Source organism: Acanthochromis polyacanthus, chromosome 17 (assembly GCF_021347895.1).
Source record: "Acanthochromis polyacanthus isolate Apoly-LR-REF ecotype Palm Island chromosome 17, KAUST_Apoly_ChrSc, whole genome shotgun sequence".
In the NCBI taxonomy this organism is placed as follows: Eukaryota; Metazoa; Chordata; class Actinopteri; family Pomacentridae; genus Acanthochromis; species Acanthochromis polyacanthus.
The window spans coordinates 26,454,601-26,476,008 of record NC_067129.1 but is presented as its reverse complement, the minus strand read 5'-3'; the positions used below and the strand labels follow the sequence as shown (position 1 = coordinate 26,476,008).

The 21,408-nt window shown below is 40.9% G+C and overlaps 1 protein-coding gene across 18 annotated transcripts in view; it reads right to left on the bottom strand.

Annotated features, from left to right (window-relative positions):
* Positions 1-1,974: 1,974 nt before the first annotated feature.
* Positions 1,975-21,408, bottom strand: part of LOC110967859 (peripheral-type benzodiazepine receptor-associated protein 1) — a 78,833-nt gene continuing 59,399 nt past the window's right edge. For 10 of the 18 annotated variants that reach the window (XM_051937085.1, XM_022217583.2, XM_022217585.2 and 7 more), the window contains 15 exons: positions 21,211-21,237; positions 20,848-20,999; positions 20,229-20,705; positions 18,716-19,102; positions 17,555-17,710; positions 16,439-17,242; positions 15,636-15,735; positions 13,986-14,128; positions 12,330-12,498; positions 11,518-11,586; positions 10,820-10,867; positions 7,284-7,402; positions 7,122-7,193; positions 6,256-6,375; positions 1,975-5,664 (listed from right to left, as the gene is read on the bottom strand). In XM_051937085.1, coding sequence (XP_051793045.1) covers positions 5,383-5,664; positions 6,256-6,375; positions 7,122-7,193; positions 7,284-7,402; positions 10,820-10,867; positions 11,518-11,586; positions 12,330-12,498; positions 13,986-14,128; positions 15,636-15,735; positions 16,439-17,242; positions 17,555-17,710; positions 18,716-19,102; positions 20,229-20,705; positions 20,848-20,999; positions 21,211-21,237 — 3,125 coding nt within the window. In that variant the 3' untranslated portion in view covers positions 1,975-5,382. Of the gene's footprint in view, positions 5,665-5,968; positions 6,004-6,255; positions 6,376-7,121; positions 7,194-7,283; positions 7,403-10,819; positions 10,868-11,517; positions 11,587-12,329; positions 12,499-13,985; positions 14,129-15,635; positions 15,736-16,438; positions 17,243-17,554; positions 17,711-18,715; positions 19,103-20,228; positions 20,706-20,847; positions 21,000-21,210; positions 21,238-21,408 lie in introns of all 18 variants that reach the window. The other 8 variants (XM_022217586.2, XM_051937080.1, XM_051937082.1 and 5 more) reach the window with 6 other exon arrangements.

Genomic DNA, 21,408 nt, shown 5'->3' with positions numbered 1-21,408 from the left:
TGTGTCGGGGTGCATTGTCCTGCTAAGGGTGGCAACTGGCATCAAAGACTGCTGTTGCCATGGAGGGTGGGTTGTTAGGAGGGTTGCTTGACCAGCAATGTTTAGGTGGGTGGTACATGCCAAACATGCACATGAATGTCAAGACTCAAGTTCCCCAGCAGAACATTGCATATAACAAGATGATTGATGTTAATCACTTCACTTGTCAGTGGTCATAATGTTGTAGCTGATATTGGTGTGTGTGTGTGTGTCATGAAACCATCACTGTGAGTAGTTCCCATCCACCTGACAAACCTGAACATTGCAGATATGCTGGCTGTGTGCTGTAATCTCTTTCAACTTCATTCTGACCCTATTACTCAACATTTCATTGCTCTGAGCTGTGAAACTGCACGAAGATACAGAATTTCTACAAGGGTTTAAAAGACATTATGGCATGTCTGCAACTGATCAACAAATCTTAACAAGTATGCAAACATTCAGCTTAAACCATAAAAGAAATTTCATTAATTGCGAAAGAAAATTATTAGAGAAAGAAATCAGAGACATTGTAATGTTTGTGCCAATATTAAATCTTGCTAGCTGCTGTCGGCTTTTTGAAAAAGGCATCTGCAGAAGGCAGAGTGAAGACGGAAGAAGAGAAAGACAGCGGCTGTGACTGTTAGACCTCTTCCTGTGGTTGCGTCACGTGGTTGTAGAGGGTTCAAAAGGAGACAACTTGTTCTTCTTCTTCATCTGCTCCTCGGACAGACAGAAGACACGTGTGAAGCTGCTGGACCATCGACGCTCAGAGCTCAAAGAATAAAACGAGGATTCGGGTAAAGTATGATGGACGACTTTGTTTACTGAATGATAGATTTATTCGTAGTGAAATGGCAAATCTGCTTTTATGTGCCTGATGTTAAAAGAGAAGTCAATTTTTTAGCTTTCACTTCATTTTCTCTGCATTTCTTTCATTGAACATCTGGTCCAGTGGCTTTTATTCAGAAATTCATTTGAATTTCAAATTTAAACGTTAAAACTTGAAACACAGACATAGTTACAGTATTAATACTAGATTATTACTAGTATTTTGTATTACTTAAATGCTTAATGTATCTTTTTGATCTTTACATTTAGTCCACTTTCAGTCTGAACTGATAACAGATGTCTGCAGTTATTCTCTAACTCATTTTAACCGATTTTTTAGAAAGTACCTCAGACAGAAAAGCTTACTCACGGCAGCCAAAATGGCTTCCTCAAGATAGCGCTTCCTCTGGTTTCCTTCTGACATTTGCCAAAAAAACGTAGTTTTATAAAGACCGAGAGTTTTGTCTCATTGTTCTACCTTTTCTTTTGTTATACACCAATGTTACGAAGTCTTACAGGATGTCAGTGAGTTATACAGAGAGCTAGATATGCAAATGTTTCAAGAGAAATCAGGAAGTGTGCATTTTCTGGTTTAACAATAGCGAAGGCTGTTGGAGCTGTTGAGCTGACAGGTTTCATGTCGGTGTATCGGTGTGTGTCTGGGTGGGGGAGGGCGGCAGCAGACGTGGGTGCAGATGCAAAAGAAGAAGACAAGACGGAGACGACAGCAGAGGACGGAGGATGTACAGTGCAGTCATCCATAAAGTAGAAAGCACTACTAAACTCCTCGCCAAAGTGTAGTGTTTCCTACTTTATGGATGAGTGTACTGTTGGCTTCAGGGAGGCCCAGCATGGCGCCCACGCAAAAACTCAGAAAAGAGGAAGTTGCTTTGTCTTGCAAGGCCACACATCACCCAGAGTGTTGCAGCAGTCAGTTCACATGGGTAGAGTGTGGCGCCAAGCAAAGCTTTCTACTCTTTCTCCATCTTATAATTCGTCTGTCCTGAAACAAAGATATACACAGTATTTATTGTATAATCTGTATGAAATGTAATAAAGATCACAATGAATAAGTATTATGTTTTACCTTCTGTTTGTTCTGGAAAACATGCACCACACACTGTGTTTTTGTGAAAATATACATACTTTATTCCTGTAAAAAGATCCATATGGAAAGAAACCATCACAATTTCAAGTCAAGGAGTCCTCTGTGGACTACATCTTTACATACTGTTCCTCCATTGACACTGCTTGGACATGCAAAAAAAAAAAAAAAATCTGAAAAACAATATTAACAAAAATATTTACAGATGAGCTTCCAAAAAGGGTAATAAAAACATTAATATGTAATATAAAAAGGTCAATCTTACACTGGTTTTAATGAATGTATGTCAGAACAGACAAAAAAAAAGAAAAATCCTGTGCTGTATGAAAATATACCACAAGTCCCAACACTGTTCAGTATATACAGACAGCTACTACAGCTTCTCTTCCACTGCATCAACAATCTACAACTCAAAAATTGTAGACGAGTCAGCCTAGAACAGAAATGTGACAGCAACATAAATAAGGCAGAACATGGGTATAACATTAGTATGCATGCAGTCAAACATCCTGTAAACAACTTATTAAGACTAAACAAGGTCTTCATGTAAGGCTAAATATAATCAACTGAGCTAAAGTACTACCAAAATGGGTCGAGGTCCTATTCAGTCGACAGTGGAGCCGCTAAGTTACTACACAGCAGGTAGAGGAATACTTGTGCAATAAAGGCCGTGAAATACAAGATCAGTAGAAATATTCGCTGTACATTTCGGCAACTTTTGAGCATCCACTCCTTGTCTTTTTTCTTTTTAAAAATGACATAAATAAAGAGGAAACATACAGTACAGCCTCAGACTTGCCTCTATCCCGGCTACTTCACATCTAAAGTGTCTTTGACAATCCACCCTCCCTTTTATTCTTGGCATCATCATGCTCCCTTTATGTAACACTGACAAATTCAAACATTCATGTCATTAAAGAAAATAATAATAAATCTGCCTCCCATGTGAGGAATCGGGCCTCCGCCTTTCAACCCTAGTTTAGTTTGCTGAATTCTCCCCCCTGCTGTCAGGGATGCTTTGTCTCTCATTGCTATGGTAACAGGCAAAGCACCTAAGATTTTGGCATATTCTGCTGCTTCTTGACAGCCAGAGTCAGAGACAGGTGGCTCAGCAGTGAAAAGAAACAATGAATGAAAACCTGAGAAATTTCCTAACAGCCCCATGTGACACAATCAGACCGAGTGATCAATCTCTGCACGTGTCGCAAGTGACTAACAACCTAAGGCCTGCTCCACACACTCACAGCAACACTCAACACTTGAACTACATCTTCATTTCAGTAAGCATTAACAGCTACAGTGCAGCTAAGCTCTACCACTGCTGTTTACAATGAACTGTATTGCTAAAGTTGTACTATTTAACACAGTGGTATGATGCAAATGTGTGGACAGAGAAACTAATCACCACGACTCTGCATGAACTGATAAAGGTGTTGTAACGCTGTTTAGCCTGTCTGACCCAATATTCACACACCACAACATCACCACACTCCTAACATGGAGGCAAAACAAAAGATACATGAACAACTTAGAGCCAAGTCTATCACAGTACAGTAGAGCTACAAATGACCAGCGACAGAACTGAAAACTGCTCACTGTAAATGCAGGTCTACGAAGTGCTGTCACTGTTGGTTTTTATATGAAAAAACATACAACATTTGAACCATTACTAACCAGAAAGGCTTACAGGCTGCTAACTGCTGCACTGACTGCACTGTTCCATTGAAATCTGGATATTATGGCGAACCAAAAATATTTTCAGTTTCTAATTTTGGAGTACAAATTAGCTAGAGTTCATAAATCAATAAATCCTTCAGTTTTGCAGTGTACACTCTTTGTCTACTGTACATAAAGTTAAAGGTAGAAGGTGTGATGAGGGAGAACCACGAGGCTAAGATACTGCATGAGGTGGAAAACAGGTGAGTGTTGGTGTTTCAAAAACATCTCGCAGCAGCGAAGGGGCCACAATTAAGTACTTAAGGAAAGGTACGATAAAACAATAGGCACCTAATTGAAGCAATTTCTGTCTAAATCCTTCTGAGTCATAACTCTACCATGATGCACTTGTTGACATCAGTTTCCATATAATTATCAGTACATTTCTGAAATCCTTTGCTGTTTTCATTAACTTATTCTAATGTAATAGATTAAAATCTGCTTAGATATGTTCTAGAAATGCACCCATTATCTAACATGTCCACTGCACAAAAAAAAACAAGTCCACCGTATAATCACTGCAAAATGAACTTCAGATCTTGCAGTTATCTCGCCTCAACTTAAAGATTTGACAGATTTCAGATTCTCAAATGTGAGTCCTACGGGCTCTGGAAAAGTGCAATGAGCATGTTCACTGCTTTTTAAGGTTTCATCAACCAAAGGAGTAATCAAGAATCAATCGAGAGAGTTAATAGTGATCAATGGTTGCAGCCCTGTTAGCTAACAAAGCAGCTTGCTGATGTTCACATACTATTAGATTCTGTACACTGCAGGTCTCTCTCACACTCACGCATATTATATGTAGTATGTAACAGTTAGGCTGGTCTTGACTGTTGTCACAACCATTGGAAGTTCCTGTATTAATGATGGAGAAAGGCATCTGTTTTCAGTCTCACCAGTGGACTGCAGACTTCATCTACACACAAGACAAAGAAGGGCAACCCTTCGCATTCTTTACATCAAACTTTAACAAACAGGACCATAAACCTCAAAACCCAAAACGGATTAGTTCTAAACTACACCTATGAAATGGATCCTGACCGTCTCTGACAGCTCTACATGACGACACTCCTGCCCTGACGCCCCTTCATGCAATGTGATGGTATGGGCAAGAGTCTGATACAAATAAATAACATGTTCTGTACAAAGTACTGTATAAATACTCTTAAAGACAAGAAACACAGGTGAGGGAAGCAGACATATTTAAAATACATCACTTCAGGATGGATAGTGCATTCTTTATAGTCACATAAAGGAAAAGATAGTCAGCTGCTTCTGTTTGTTTGCTTCAAATAAAGTGGTACCAGTACACGAGCATTAAAGCTAATATCTAATTAGCTGTCTCTGAGTTGGGATGAAGTCTGCTCTGCTGTTATTTAGTGTTTTAACCATTAAAGCTTCTAATTAGTTGAATATTTGCAAATGCTTGGACAATTACGAAGTAGTTGGAGCATATTTGTATAGTTTACTCACTTTAACATGCGCTTCTACATGCTCTCGTGATGCTATAAGCTGAACGCTGGTGTTTTAAAGTACTCTATATTTACCAGGTGGTCTAGCAGGGCTCTAAGGCAAATGTATAATTACTGATGGTTAAAGCATCAGGTATTAGATGGGATAGCTGCTAACTGCACCTACTATCAATGGAGACTAATAGACAGAAAAAGTGCTTTCAAAGTGACAGAAGTATTCAGAGTCAGATGACCTGACTCTCATTCTTTCTTGCTGGATCCCAGCTTTTTGAACAGTTTCTTCCCTTTGGAGAAAAAGCCTTTCTTCTTCTTTCCCTGCACAGAGCTGTCTGTGGGATTGGGGGCAGGAGGGGAGCAGCAGCCCTCCACTGCAGCTGGACCTGAAGCTGGACCTGAAACCGTGTCCAGCTCTGACATGGGGTCTGTCATGTCTGGGGAAGGAGGTTCAGTCTGGGGGGGTAAAGCCTCTTCTAGTGTTGAGGGCCTGAGGTCCTGTGGCTCTGTAGAAGACGTCTGAGTATCCTAGAGCAAGATAATATGAGTATGAGAATGAGCCTTTTTTATGTTCATTCAACAATATGCAAAACTTGGTAACAGGGTTCTATCTTTATACTGTCTACAGTCAGTATTTACTGAAGTGGAACTAATGTTTAAAATAGAAAACAGTGATAAGAGGATACTAAGGAAGGAGGTCTGAGCTAATTCTGTGGTTGAGTAGGTGCAGGTTCCTCTGCAGAGGAGCAGTGTGAACTACAGCTAAAGGTGGATGGAAGGCATTATAAACAGGCAGTGAACGGGGGAGCACTGATCATCTAAAAACACTTACGATCAAGTCTCAAAGTGTACAGTTCGTTTTTGCTTCTGCAAAAGGCCATGCAGGAAACAGTGGACAGAAGAAATGTGACAGGGCAGAATTAAAGAAACATAACAGAAAAAACACAGCAACCAGACAATGGAAATAGTTATAATTGACGAAAAAAATAAAGTTAAAAAGATCTTTTTGATGTCAGTTACTTAGAATAATGACACATAGAGCAACAAACTGTGGCCAGGAAGCTGTCTACAGCTCCATATTCAGCTGTGTACGCGAAAGAGACAGAAACGCTAAGCTACCGTTAATTCTTTCTTCGGTTCTGGTGCAGGGTGGGCAGAGAGAAGTTCTGCAGGAGCATCGTCTGGTAGAGCCTGCAGGAAGTTGGAAGGGACCAACCCTCTGTGTCCATTCAAATCTCCCTGAAAAATACAAGAAGGATGCAATTGCTGAAATGCTTTCTCTACAGATCTATATCTACCAGACGATATGAGAAGCTAATGTGGTGAATCCTAGGACTTATTCCCAGAACCTGTGCTGACTTGGGGAAATCATCGTTTAAATACGCCGTCCTCTTCAGCATGGAATCAGTTACAAAATGGCCTGAATGTTAAATAACTGATCTCACAAAAAGAATTCAAGTTTAAACAACTTGTGAGCAGACACATTCAGATGTACGTGTTGTAACTAGCTCACTTTGGCTTGGTCTGCTGAGTTATCATCATTCATTACTTGTGACATATATTTTGCAATTGTAATACATTTTTCAACCTTATTTTTGAACTTGTTTTGTGTCTATATCTCTGGCTGTCTATGGCTGTCCCTCTTGGCCAGGACAAATTTGTAAAATAGATTCTTAAACTAAATAAGCCTTTCACTAGTTAAATAAAGAAAGAAATTAAGCAACTGTAATTTTTAACATTCTTAACATATATAAATTTGTAATACTTATAAAACCATAAAAACTTACACACCATCATTACCAGTCTATTTCTATGTTCTACTCCACACGATTATATTTTCAGTTTCTCTCATGTTCATTTAGAAATGAGTAATAGTGTGTAGTGCAAATTTGTTACATTTTTCTGGAAGGAAAGTGAAGCCATTTATTACTATAATGTGGCCAAAAACAGACCATTTTGAATTCCAGAGTCGTTTAAACACTTACGTAGAAGAAGCCATCTTCATCCATGTCACCAATCACTTGTATGATGTCTCCTGCACTGAAGGTCAGCTCAGCCTGAAGATAGTCACAACAAAGATAGCAGATAATGAACAAACATTTAATGCACACAAAGTAGGAAAAAAAAAGCGCATGTGCATTTCTGACCTCAATGTCAGTGTTGGGGGAGCTCTCTCGTGGATCGTAATCAAAGATGGCGACCATCCTGCGAGCTCCTGGGGCTGGGTTCTCCACAAGTGCAGCAGCAGCAGCAGTGTGGCTGGGATCTGTCGGTCAAGTAGAAAGGGGAAACTGTTCAGTCAGACATCCAGAAAATTACAGGAGCAAAACGTCTGCAGTTCCAATCAGCCTGTCAGCATGCAGGTCATCCTGTCTGCATGAGTCTGACTCACTCAGCGTCATGCTAAGCTGAGGGAAAGTCACACCACTGCAGTCAGATATACTAGAAATCTAAATAAAAAACAACAGGAGATTAGCAGTGAGAGGTAACATTTATTCCCATGACAATGTCACAGCAGTCTGAGCAGCGCTGCAGTTTCAAACAGTAGTCAGATCAAACAATTGTCATAGGATGAAGAATGTACGTAACTCTTTGCAATACTGTTAGAAAAATAGAGACAAACAGAAATTATTAGATGATTTAATGATGTTATCTGAACTGTGAAATGAAAAGAGGAGGTGGGGAAAAGGGACTGCTTGACAATTATAACTGGGGGAAGACCTTTAGTTCGCAAGACATTTATTCATTAGGTTGTCCTTTTCAATGAAGATGCTGTTTGGGGTTGTGTGTTAGAGGAGGGGGCTCACTCCAGGGACAGAAACAGGCTGTATAAGCTGATCAAGAAGGTGAGCTCCACAACCTGTTTGAGCTGGAATCAGTCCAACAGGTGGCTGGGGCGAGAATGCTCAGGAAACTGAACTCTATGCTGAATGATGAGCGATGCCTCTCACCCACTACACAATCTGGAGGTGTTTAGGCAGAGCACTTTAAGCCACAGACTCATCTTCCCTCAGTGCAGGTCTGAGCACAGCAGGAAGTCCTTCCTACCAGCTGCAATCGGGCTTTTCAATTCACATTAATATTTGAACTTATGATGTATATGCTGTGCATATGTTTTAGCTTTTATAATTTTTTCTAACTTATACTAAGCATATGGTCATACTGATGACCACTACTGTTGGCGTTCTTTAGGGTTTGTGGGTTGCTGCTACATGCTACATGCTGCTGTAACAAAGTAATTTCCTGCAAAGGATCAATAAAGTATTATTCTGTTCTACGTTATTCTATTATAGGGATTATATGTAAAAGGAGGAAAGAAAAATTTGATCTATCCAATATTTTCGGTGGAAGGAAGAACAGACTGTCCATCAACACAGCTCATTCCAACTTATTTAAGACTTACTGAATAACTATAACTTTCACGAAAAGCATGTCAAAGAAGCTCGCTGTGTGGCTGAATATTGTTTAAACAGATGGATTAAAAGTTGAGTGCAAACTTTGCAAACAGTAGTTTGTATGTCACAACGAAGCAACTAACATTGCAGCTCATCCATCTTACATTCTTCGTAGTTCTTGTACTGGGATCATGAGTTGACATAAGTCTATGTTCAGAAATTGTATGAATATGGGCAGGTGCAAGCTGGTTCAAGTCTGTTGTTATCATTTCATATAAAATAATCAGGTGCCAATGATTTAGTTAATCTACACACGTGGACAAAATTGTTGGTACCCCTCAGTTAAAGAAGGAAAAACCCACAATTCTCACTGAAATCACTTGAAACTCACAAAAGTAACAATAAATGAAAATTTATTGAAAATTAAATAATCAAAATCAGCCATCACTTTTGAATTGTTGATTAACATAATTATTTAAAAAACAAACTAATGAAATAGGGCTGGACAAAAATGATGGTACCCATAACTTAATATTTTGTTGCACAACCTTTTGAGGCAATCACTGCAATTAAACGATTTCTGTATTTGTCAATGAGCGTTCTGCAGCTGTCAACAGGTATTTTGGCCCACTCCTCATGAGCAAACAGCTCCAGTTGTCTCAGGTTTGATGGGTGTCTTCTCCAAATGGCATGTTTCAGCTCCTTCCACATATGTTCAATGGGATTCAGATCTGGGCTCATAGAAGGCCACTTTAGAATAGTCCAACGCTTTTCTCTCAGCCATTCTTGGGTGTTTTTGGCTGTGTGTTTTGGATCGTTGTCCTGTTGGAAGACCCATGACCTGCGACTGAGACCAAGCTTTCTGACACTAGGCAGCACATTTCTCTCCAGAATGCCTTGATAGTCTTCAGATTTCATCGTACCTTGCACACTTTCAAGACACCCTGTGCCAGATGCAGCAAAGCAGCCCCAAAACATTACTGAGCCTCCTCCATGTTTCACCGTAGGGACAGTGTTCTTTTCTTCGTATGCTTGGTTTTTGAGTCTATGAACATAGAGTTGATGTGCCTTACCAAAAAGCTCCAGTTTGGTCTCATCTGTCCAAAGGACATTCTCCCAGAAGCTTTGTGGCTTGTCAACATGCATTTTTGCAAATTCCAGTCTGGCTTTTTTATGAGTTTTTTTCAGCAGTGGTGTCCTCCTTGGTCGTCTCCCATGAAGTCCACTTTGGCTCAAACAACGACGAATGGTGCGATCTGACACTGATGTACCTTGGCCTTGGAGTTCACCTTTAATTTCTTTGGAGGTTGCTCTGGGCTCTTTGGATACAATTCGAACGATCCGTCTCTTCAATTTGTCATCAATTTTCCTCTTGCGGCCACGTCCAGGGAGGTTGGCTACTGTCCCGTGGGTCTTGAACTTCTGAATAATATGAGCCACTGTTGTCACAGGAACTTCAAGCTGTTTAGAGATGGTCTTATAGCCTTTACCTTTAAGATGTTTGTCTATAATTTTTTTTCGGATGTCCTGGGACAATTCTCTCCTTCGCTTTCTGTTGTCCATGTTCAGTGTGGTACACACCTTTTCACCAAACAGCAGGGTGACTACTTGTCTCCCTTTAAATAGGCAGACTGACTGATTATGACTTTGGAAACACCTGTGATGTCAATTAAATGACACACCTGAGTTAATCATGTCACTCTGGTCAAATAGTTTTCAATCTTTTATAGAGGTACCATCATTTTTGTCCAGGCCTGTTTCATTAGTTTGTTTTTTAAAATAATTATGTTAATCAACAATTCAAAAGTGATGGCTGTTTTTGATTATTTAATTTTCAATAAATTTTTATTTATTGTTACTTTTGTGAGTTTCAAGTGATTTCAGTGAGAATTGTGGGTTTTTCCTTCTTTAACTGAGGGGTACCAACAATTTTGTCCACGTGTGTAGAATTATCATGTAGGTTTTCCCACTGCAACCAATCAATTGGTTGAACAGCAGGTGTTATTTCAATCAATGAAGGCTTTATGTGGTTGACTACAGCCAAACCAGATTCTTAGATATGCCAGCAAATAATCAAATGAAACAGGCCCTAATAATAACGGATGAAAATGAGAAATTGTGTTATCAGCATCCAGAATACAGTCCTCAGGTTAGCAACTGTTATCATGACAACACGACAGTAAGTTCATAAAATCGCAGATGGACACATGCTGTGCTCCAGTGCACACTGAGATGCTCGTCTGATCATGCAGATGCAGGGAGGGAGTGTCAAAGGGTCTAAAACAAACCTTGACTGGAGGAGTCTACGCTCTCCTCCCAGAGTGCTGCAGACTCCACTGGAAAAGACGAAGTGAGGGGAAAAGAGCATCAGCACAATCAAAGAGTAACTGGTGCCCCTGTCTGAGAATAATCCTGTCTGAAGTTATATCATCACACACAAAGTCACAGGTGGAGATCAGAAGGATGAATGTTTAAACAAGTGACCTTTAGGTGATCATGTAATTCATTTGTGACACAGGAGCAGGACACAGGGAAAAGAATATTGTTTGAGATTATCAATCGATTAGCAACATCCTGCTCCCGTATCTGCAATGTATTACATGAAAATTCAATGACAGGACTCACCCCTTATGTATGTGGCTTCTAACATTTGTGTGTCCCGTGCTACTGACAAAATAAAAGTCACAAAACCGGTGGAAGGATGTCTAAATAGCCTAAAGCAGTAAGAAAGAAAGTGCAACACGATGCTTTAATGATAGAAATTGAAACTACTTCACATGACCAATTCATAATGGTAACACTTGTCTACAATGCTGGGAAGGTGACTCACTACATCACTACAGTGGATGGCCTAAAATCCCCCCTGCTCGCTGGGTGAGAAGCAGCAACTGAAAGAGCAAAACCTAAAGTGAAAGAGACAGAGATCCAAACCAGAGAGGAGAAGAAAGGAGAGAGGTGGGAAGCCGCAATCTGCAGCGAGACACACCTTTCTTGGATCGTCTCGGTTTCGGCGGTGGAACAGGGCGACGTGGAAGCTGTGCGTGTGTGCGAGTGCCTTAATGGAGTTTTAGAAAGGAAAACCAAAAATAATAATAAAAAGAAAAGAAAAATGAAACCAAAAAGAAACACAGGTGTAATTTTTAAGAGAAGCAGATCAGACGAAGTAGACAATGAAAAGCCAGTGAAGGGCAATTTAAAAAATGACAACCAGTGAGCAGCAGAGGCAGTAGTGAGGACAAGTGGAAGTGAAAAGGTTAAACCATCTGCAAATACCACTCTGGGTAGAAAGCAGGAAACAGAAGCAAAGTGTTAGCTTGATACTCTGGAGTGGCTTGCTGGCATTTGCCACAAACACTTTGACTTAAAGTTTTTCAAGATACCTGCATGAAAACTCAGTCAGCTACTAAGAATATGTAGATGGTTATAATTTCCTTAATAGCAACACAGTGCACAAGAACATAACACATTAAAACTGATGCCAAATGAAATACTTTTTGGGTCCATTTTAATAAAGGTCAACTGAAACCCAGTCTGATCTCTCCTGATAGAGAGGTTACAGTTAAGAAGGAGCTTGTTTTTCTATTGTTCTCGATCTATTTGTCTTTTAAGCATTTCCCATTCATAACATGAGATTCTGTAACACTTGTGCTGCTATTTTCACTTACCACTTAAACATAAACAGCGGTGACAATATGGGTAAAACATTCCAATTTACAGTAAAGGATGTCAAAATGTACTTGTTTTCAACATAATGTAAGTAACACAGAATTGGGGACTTTGACTGAATGTGTTGCATACCTATCTTCTCCATGGAGGCCGCTGTGGATAAGAAACCCTGCTGCAGTAGCTGTAGCCGGGTCTCCTCATCCTCCACCTGGATCTCTGACACCATGTTGCATGGAACATAGCCCAGACGACCACCTGACTCCCCTCGGTAGAACCCGTCTGCGTCTTTATCTCCATAGACCTGTGGAGAGGAAAATGACAGTATGTCTATTGAAACGGAATGAAGTGAATAAAAAACAGATACTTTCAGACATAGCGCCTTTTGCACCTGTAGAACACTAGTTTCATCTAATTGGTGAAGTGATGGCTTTAAAACAGAAGTGAGTACACCCCTGAGCAATAACACTTAAAAGCCACATGATTCTAAATTGTATCATTTCATCTTAATAGCATCACTTTCAAATTGAACAACAGATTACTTGCTTCTATGTAAAATCAAAAACTAACATTCAGATTGAGTCTTTTAAATGTGTCCATCTTCAATTCTATACATCTTCACAAAGAATTCAGTTGAGGTGACACTCAGTCTAGTCATAGTTTCCATTTTGGTCTTCTTAGAAGTGTGTGTGATTTTTTCAGAGTACTTTAGATTGTTATGTTGGAATATTCCTCTTCTGCCAAGCTTCTACAGACCGAGAGTCATCTTGCCAGTGGTATTTTGGTATATCCCCAGACAATCATAGCTCCATCTATAAATGTCAGCCCTCCATTACCTTTGGCATTCATGCAGCCCAATTTCATTACACTCCCCTCTCCGTGCTTCACTCTCAGGACTATGCAGTGTATCACTGTCGTACTCCTGAACAGGTTCACAAGAAACAGCCTGAAACCTGTTTGAGCCAAACAATTTTTTATTGTTCTCATCCGGCCAAAGATTGTGCTGATCAGGTATCTTTTCCTGTTCTATAGCAAAGTCTTGCTGTTTTATACAGTGGAGCAAAGGACACTTTTCTTGGGTGCCAACCATAGAAGTTGATGTTCTAAAATGTCACACTGTCTTAGCTGTTGTACAAACTCTGATTTCCACTGATAACTCCTTTGCCAAGTTTGAAGCAGTTGCCCATCTGTTTTTCATATTGAGATTGTGTCAGTAGCATACTGTCTATGGTGTCATGTCAGGAAGATGACTACTGCAGCTCTGATTATTGGCTTGTTCTTTGCTTCCCGATTACTGCTAAAATTGTAGCCAATTTTGGTTGGCTACTGATATTTCTATCTCTTTCTCCATCCTTGAGATGTCACCCATTCAGATTTTCTAATCGTCTATTAATTATTTTCCACATGGAGCCATGATGCAGACATGCAAAGCATGGACACAGACCAAGTTCAAAACGAAAAGGTTCTGGTGTTCACATGTCATTTTATAATTTGTGATTGTTCACAGGAGGAAATACTCAACTGCTCAACGTAAGAATGAGGCAAATATTAAGAGGTGATACCATTTTGAATCATTTGACATTTAATAATATTGTTTTTTATGTTGTATCAGTTTTTATCAGTTATCAGTTTTATGCTGTATTATATGTATGTGTATGTAACATACAAGCATAGTACTAATATGCTAAGATGCAACCAGAGACTGAACACTATGTCTACAACAGGACTAATCAGAAATGCTTTGAATTGAAAACACGCATAGTTGTCAGTGACAGCAGCGTGCAGCCGTACTTTGATGATCTGTCCTTCACTGAAGGGCAGCTCCTCCTCAGCAGCATCAGGATTGGGTGACATGTTGGCAGGATCATACGGAAAGAGGGCTACAAAGATGCGTATGTCACCGTCTCCTTTCATCTTTGGTGATTCAACACAACCTGCAGACACACATACAAACACACTATTACATTAGCTGCCCATATGAACAAACACTTGGCACAGGGTTGATATAATTAATAATGTCTACAGTGCTTAGGTGGCTTAAATTCACACATTTATTCCTTTCATAAGAGTATTGCTTACATTATGATCCCTGTAATAAATAAATTACACCTTGAACATATTTTCTTAATGTGTAAAAAGTCTCTTAAAGTAAATAAAATGGAAAAATCTACTCTTGCAGAAAATAATTTTCATTATTTTACATAAGTTGCTGTTGTTTTCATGCAATTGCATTCATATTATTTAAAAACAATTTATTATTATTATTACAATGACTATCACTATTTCAACCCAACAGAGCTTGTAGAGAAGCCATGCTTAGCTCGCAGTGAAATCTGCAAATAGTATAACCAGCTTGCACCTCCCCCACCACCCACAAACTGCAGTGCTGCTATGAGCAGTGTACGCCCGGCACAGGCCTGTCCTTAAAAGAGGTAATCAAGCTAAACCACTGATCCTAAGCTGTGTGAGCCGTTGACAAACGTGCACTCGTTCATGATCTGCAACTGCACTACAGCGGAAACAGTGTTTGACCCACTCTGCAGTCTAAACCTGAGAATGTTCACTCACAACACAGCCATAACCTAACATCAAAAATAATATTGTCAGAATTGCTTTGAATACACTGCATGATACAGATCATGCAACGCAGTCTAAGAATTTGTTCTGTAGCTCTGTGTAGAACATGCAAACAAGAAGTATGACATCAATGTGGCTAAAAGCACTGTGACTGTTTCCTATTTGATGGTGAGAGACAACATTGAAGAGCTGTAGTGAGCATTTAAGCTGCACTCAAGAGACGTGTTCTCTATCTCATTAGGGAGAATCAGCCCATCTGTGGCAAGAGTCACGGGCAACGACTTGCACACTTTCACATCCTCACTGATTTTCTAGTAGATAGAACAGAACTTCTCACTGCTCCCTTCCTCTATCTATGCACGTGTACACTTGTGCGTTTATGCGCTCAATCAACTGTGCATCTATACATACACCACAAAAGCCATGTTTACTAAATTAATTTACCGTAGTATCTGTGACATCTTGACAAATGAAAAGAAAGGGGTTGGGGAAATGTCGAGGCAGGAAGAATGATGGTGGGGGTTTGTATATTGAAGTTGGAGATTGTTTCTTTGCTGGCTAATCGAGGTTACTATTTTAATGTCTGTCACTTCCTCCTGTCATGACAAGCCACTTTGGGTTAAGCCGGTTCTCAGCTTAGCAGGCTCTCTCCCACTTCTCCACTGCAGCTACAGCACCTCTTTCTCTCTGACTCCCCCCTCCCTTCCTACACAAGGTGCTAATCTGACTACCTTCATGTGAGAGAAGGCAAGGCTTGCCAACACAGCATCGCCACGTACATTACTGCTGCAACTTTTAGTTGAAGAAGGGAAAGCAATGAGATAGAAAGGAAACATAACGTCAAAAGAGGTAAAAGCCTCTGACCTTTGAGGTGCCTGGACTGCAATGTTGCAGGTTTACAAGAAATCTCCGCCTGGCCTCCCCACGATGTACCTGCCTCAGCTGGAGGGATCTGGCTGGGCTCCTGCTCAAAATGCAGAAAGTGAAATAAGACAATAAGAAAAATGTTCAGCAAAGAAACACTCAGGCAGAGAATAAAACTGACCATTAAATGCAGTTTTTCATTTGAAAAAAATAATATCTAATTATTTATGCTCAGTTTTGAACTGCTAATGTGAACGAATATATCAAACTTTAGGGTTTCTTACATGCCACAGTTATAGCATATACATGCTTATCCTTTGCATCGTGGCGGTATTAACAGACAGACACACAAATATCAAAGCACATCTGCTATAAGGTAATGCAGGACAAAGCAGTGCTGTGACCAGATTAAGATAAGAGTTGAGTGGTTTTAAAGAATGTGCGGGAGAAATTAAAAGGAAAACAGGAAGTGGCGTAGTCAGAAAGAGGGAAGACACAAATAGAACAGATAGTGACAAACTCGTTGAAGCATTTTTAAGCCACTTTCTGGCCACATTTTCACAACTCATCCAATACACTATTACTTAATAATATACTGTATTAATCATGCCTTAAACAATAAAATGTGCTGCCTGACCTCCCTCTGTCCACTCCACCGATGACGGTTGGGAAATAAATTGTCATCTACTGAATGGTGGAATTATGTGACATCCATTAACTAACTCAGAGGGGTAAATCCACACAGTGACAGGGGAGAAGAAGGGGCTGGGACAACACAGCAGCTGGCCTGCAGTTATGTTTACCAGTGGATCAGCTTTTGGACCTCGTCGGTGTGGAGGTCTGCAGTGCTCCACTTGAGCGCCCTCCACCCACCACTCAGAGCTCATCTGCTCCACCACCACCTCCCCGGGGATGTATTCCATGGGCTCTTCATTGTCATCTGTACCGTACTCCACATCGATCTCCACCCCTCGACTAATAGGTGACCTCACAGTTCGTACTGTTTTGCTGACTGGGTAGGGTCTTGGCGGGGTAAGGCCATGACCAGGGCTGGTCAACGCAGCGACAGCCATCTGGCTCCTTAGCATGGCCTCCCTCCTAAGGCGGTCCCCTAGACCTCGAAGCAGTGATTTGCTGTTGTGGGTCAGCTGGGGAGGACAGCGGGCTGAGACCTGCCTGCTGGTGGGACCCTCATATAAACTCAGCTCTTCATCAGGAAAACTGATGGTGTCCACCATGTCTGCATAGTGCACCCTGTGCTGTGTCTTAGGCTTGGCCTGCAAGGGTCCATGTCTGAGTAAAGGCTCTTTGGTTAGGGACCTGGTATCCCAGTTGAAGTGGTGATGGTGGGGGGGAATGTGTGGGTTGGAGTGATGTGCATGATGCTGGGGGGCATGATGGAGGCGCTCTGGGTCTCTTTGGTGAAGAAGGCTGAGCCTTGGCCGAGGCTGGCGGTGGTGGGTTAGGGGGTCTTCCTGACTGCTGTCTTCCTCTTCTGTCACCTCAGGAATGCTGAACAGTTGCTTGTTTTGGGGAACCTGAAGAGGTAACTTTAGGATCTTTTCAACAGCCTCCTCATCACTGTCTGGTGGCTCCAACTTGAATGACTACAAGTGCCACAATTCAAAGCAAGTGAGGAAGATTTGGCGATGGTGGGATGAAACATTGTATTGTCCAGTGAAAACAAAGGCAGTGGAGATAAAACAACCCAGCCATGCAAAGGAAAGAGAAAAGAAAGACAAAGAAAAGACGAACAAGAATCACAATCAAAAATACAACAAAAGAAACAAGATGATTGATGTTATTTACTTCACCTGTCAGTGGTCATAATGTTGTCGCTGATTGGTGTGTGTGTGTGTGTGTGTGTGTGTGTGTGTGTGGTAGTTGCAGTGTACGCTAGTATGCACTCATTTCTTTACCCTGTTAGCTCCAACTGTGTATCCTCTGGGTGGTGCCTCTCCAAGGTGGTCAGAGTAAAGGTCCTCCTCCTCCTCCTCTAGGATGTCAGACAGGTCTGAGCGGCTGTTGTCTGCATGGTAATCAGTGGGAGGCTCCGCAAGGCCCCTGCCGTAACTCTGAGAAAAGATACAGTGACAGTCTGAGTCCTATGTGAACCATTTTAAAATCTTATTGGTCACTGCCGATAACCACTGAGTAAAGCAATAAATCTGTTAAAAAAGTAAATGTAGATGTATTTGAATCTGAAGAACTACTTACTTAAATGCTTATATTACTTGTGTATAATTAAGTGTCATATGGCCTTCTTCATACATTTCATGCATGGGGCATTGGCCCTTTTAATCTGACACATTCAACCAACTAAAGAACATTAAATGACATTCTTTCAGGTCAATTAGTAATTAAATAGCTGAACAATTTTTAACTCTTTAAATATGCTGCCTTTAAAAATCATAAAAATTACACCATTTATTGGGGCCAGGAACTGCAGAAACAATACAAGGGGTTTTCAGTGTTTTGACAATCCTTGAATTACATGCGTTAAAATGCAGTTCCATTCAGGATAGTAAAATTATTAAAAAATTTCCTAAAAATAAACCATTTGCACCAGATTCTGTAAAATGAATAAATACGGGAAATAAATAAAAAAATTGGAGGTCCCCCTCACAACTGAGAAGCTATGACTGATTCAGTTCTGACCGGCAGTCATGCAACAAAAATCTTGTGAGCGAGACAGAGGAGTAAGATAATACCTCATTTGTAGAGGTTGTAAAAATATTAAGATAGAAATATTTCAAGTATGCAGAGCCACCCCTTTATTCAGTATTGGTTACTTATGTGGGCACTTGCAAATATGGTGCACAGGCTGATTCTAAGTTAAGTAAAAATGTGAAAAGGAGCCAAAAACACTCAGACACTGCTTGGGGTTTAGAGGGTTAAATTCTTTTACAGACATCAGCAACGCTATGTGTAGAGTATGTGTATTTTATACATAACCTACACCTCTGCAGTATGAGCCCTGTTAAATTAGTTGCAACACGACTTTGAATTGCAATGACACTGAGAACACCTAACTACCTAGTACATTAATTTTTCCAGTGTGCCAATAAATCAGGGCTGACCTGTAGCCTAATACAGTATGCCGGCTCGTGATCCTGCCTCAAGAACTCCTCGATGGACACCAGGCGGGTATTCTCTCGCTCCTCCTCTACCTCAGACTCTAGTGGTGAACTGCTGAGGGGTCGCAGCAGGTTAATGTCCTGAGGGTTAAGGAGGTCTGTGATTGGGGCTTTGGGTGGGGAAGGGACACGCTCAGGGGTCCCAAGCTTGGCACTAGGGTCCTCGATGAACTCTGTGATGGACGGGAATGGACGTATTGTTCCAGGGCTGTCGGTGTCTCTGTGCTGGTCCAATATGGGTGCTGTTGCCATTACTAGTGCTTGTTCAGGTGCTGGTGCTGCTACTGGAGACAGCTGAGGTGCTGAGGTGGTGGGGGAGGTCACATGAACCTGAAGATAGTCCAAAAAATGCTGTTTAAATAAAGCAACTTTCTCGAGCACAAGATGTTCAAAGTCCGACAGTCTGATCAAATTAAGACAAATGTGTGTCCCCACCTCACCCCCCCATGATGCCATGGAGTCAGCTCGCTGTCAACAACAATGTGAGTTTTTTTTAGTCTGTGTTTTTTTACATGTTGACAAACTGGCATTTATGCAAAATTAGCAGTTCCTTTTTGCAACCATAACTGTACATACAAATCGTGATAATCTGGTCCTAAGGGTTTTAAAGTACCAGAGTAGCCTTAATAGACTGTGTCACAGTCAGTGCCACAGCTCCAACTGTTGACTGTGTTGATAAGTGGGTTAAATCATTCCTCCCAACTACACTGACTATCTTCCAACTGTTTTTAAAACATCAGGATGCACCTACTACTTTCACTCATGCAGAATTTTGCCTCACATCTCTCTCTCCAATTAGGGCTGCACAATCATTGCCAAAATGCTAATTACAATTAATTCCATCAATATTAAGTTAATAATCACATTAAATAATTAAAATATTTTTATTGCACATCCACATTTGAACAGAGTACTGCCTCTACTTCCATGTTGTACTATGTTCTCCTAATGTACAAATCTACATCAAAATAGAATTCAACATAAGGTTCTTCTTCACTAGAATTCAGTGCACCTCCTAGAGGCAAAATATAAATAAAATTGGACTCAAAATTCCTCATTTGCTGAACAACTACTTACTAATAAACACTACAATTTACCAATGTTGCTTTACCTCATCGTGTGCAAGTTACACTCGATACAAGCTCAGCAGCTGTGCATATAAAAGCCTCTAGTTTCCACTCAGTTACTGTAGTGTAGCAACTCAGACATTCCATTCTCTATACACCGCTTTATCCTCACTAGGGCAACTCAGACATATTTAAGAAAAAAATACTTTGAAAAGAGTGGAACTAGGCATTTTAATTAAAGATTTACTTTATGTGCAGAGCGGTCAATTGTGTTCATTCAACAGTGGGAAGCAAAAATGAATTCACCAGCCATATAACTGACTGAAAGTAATACCTAAGTATGTAAAGTTGGCCATTTATATATAGAAGGGTCACAGAGTGGGGATTACCACTGGAGTAATGATGGAGACTACTGGTAACGTGGCCTCACACACAGCCAAGGCAGCAGCAGATGAAGGGTGGGCCCAGGCCTTCACATATGAGGCAGATGAGAGAAGATCTTCGGAATGGAGAGCATTACATGGGTTGGCAGCAGCCTCCACTTTGAGGCCAGTAATGTGTGTGTCTGATGGCAATGTACTGGGCAGCATGGAGACTTTGGCAGCAGAGTTTCCATAGGACGGCGATAGGGGCAGGATACTGGGACCTACTGGGGTGCAGGTCAGCTGTGGCACAACTGGGGTGGTGGTAGCTGGGCCTGCCATGATGGCAGCCAGCTTGCAGGGCACATTTACTGGCAAGGAGTCACAGGACTCCCCGTGGGCAGACATGGTGCGAACAGTGAGCTCCTGAGCTGCCTGCAGGGACTGGATCTGAGAGGGGCCCAGCAGGGCACTGCCAGCAGTAGGAGAAGACACCTCCAGCACCTTGGATAAGAGAACGATAAGGTGTAATGCAAACATTATAACTAAATATCATCTTAGCATAGGCCAAAGACAGATAAATACATGCCAATTTCTGCTTTACTGAAAGAAAGTTTAGAGTTTATCACTAAATTTAAATCCTTGCCTTTTTCTTGTCAGCATATATAGTGTATCCAGTGACACGGACTCCATTGGAGGTCCCTGCAGCATCTATAGTGACTGGCAGCCAGCTGATGAGAGCAATACCTGGAGAGGGACCAGGCTCTAGCTGTACGTCCAGAGGAGCATCAGGGGGGCCTACAGCAGTTAAAAGCATCACACCACAGCCAGTGGCAAGAAAAATATAAACAAACATGTTTAAATATTAGCATAATATTGAGTGAATTGCTTATACTGAAACTAGACTGCTTGGGAGGAGTAATATTAATCAAGTTAGACATATGATTCTACCAAGAAAGCTGGCATCGATCAGTTTAAAGGGATATTAAGAAACTTAGAAACCATATACCTGAGTTCCCAGAATGAGGGCATGGAACTTAAGCAAATTTGAAGGATCATTGAGTGAAATACAACTCATATCTTTCATAACATTGAATATAATTATGCATTTCAAAGCTCTGAAGCTTCTACACTCCCCTCCAGAAGTATTGGAAAAGTGAGGCCAGTTCCTTCATTTTTGTTGTAAACATTTGCATTTGACATCAAA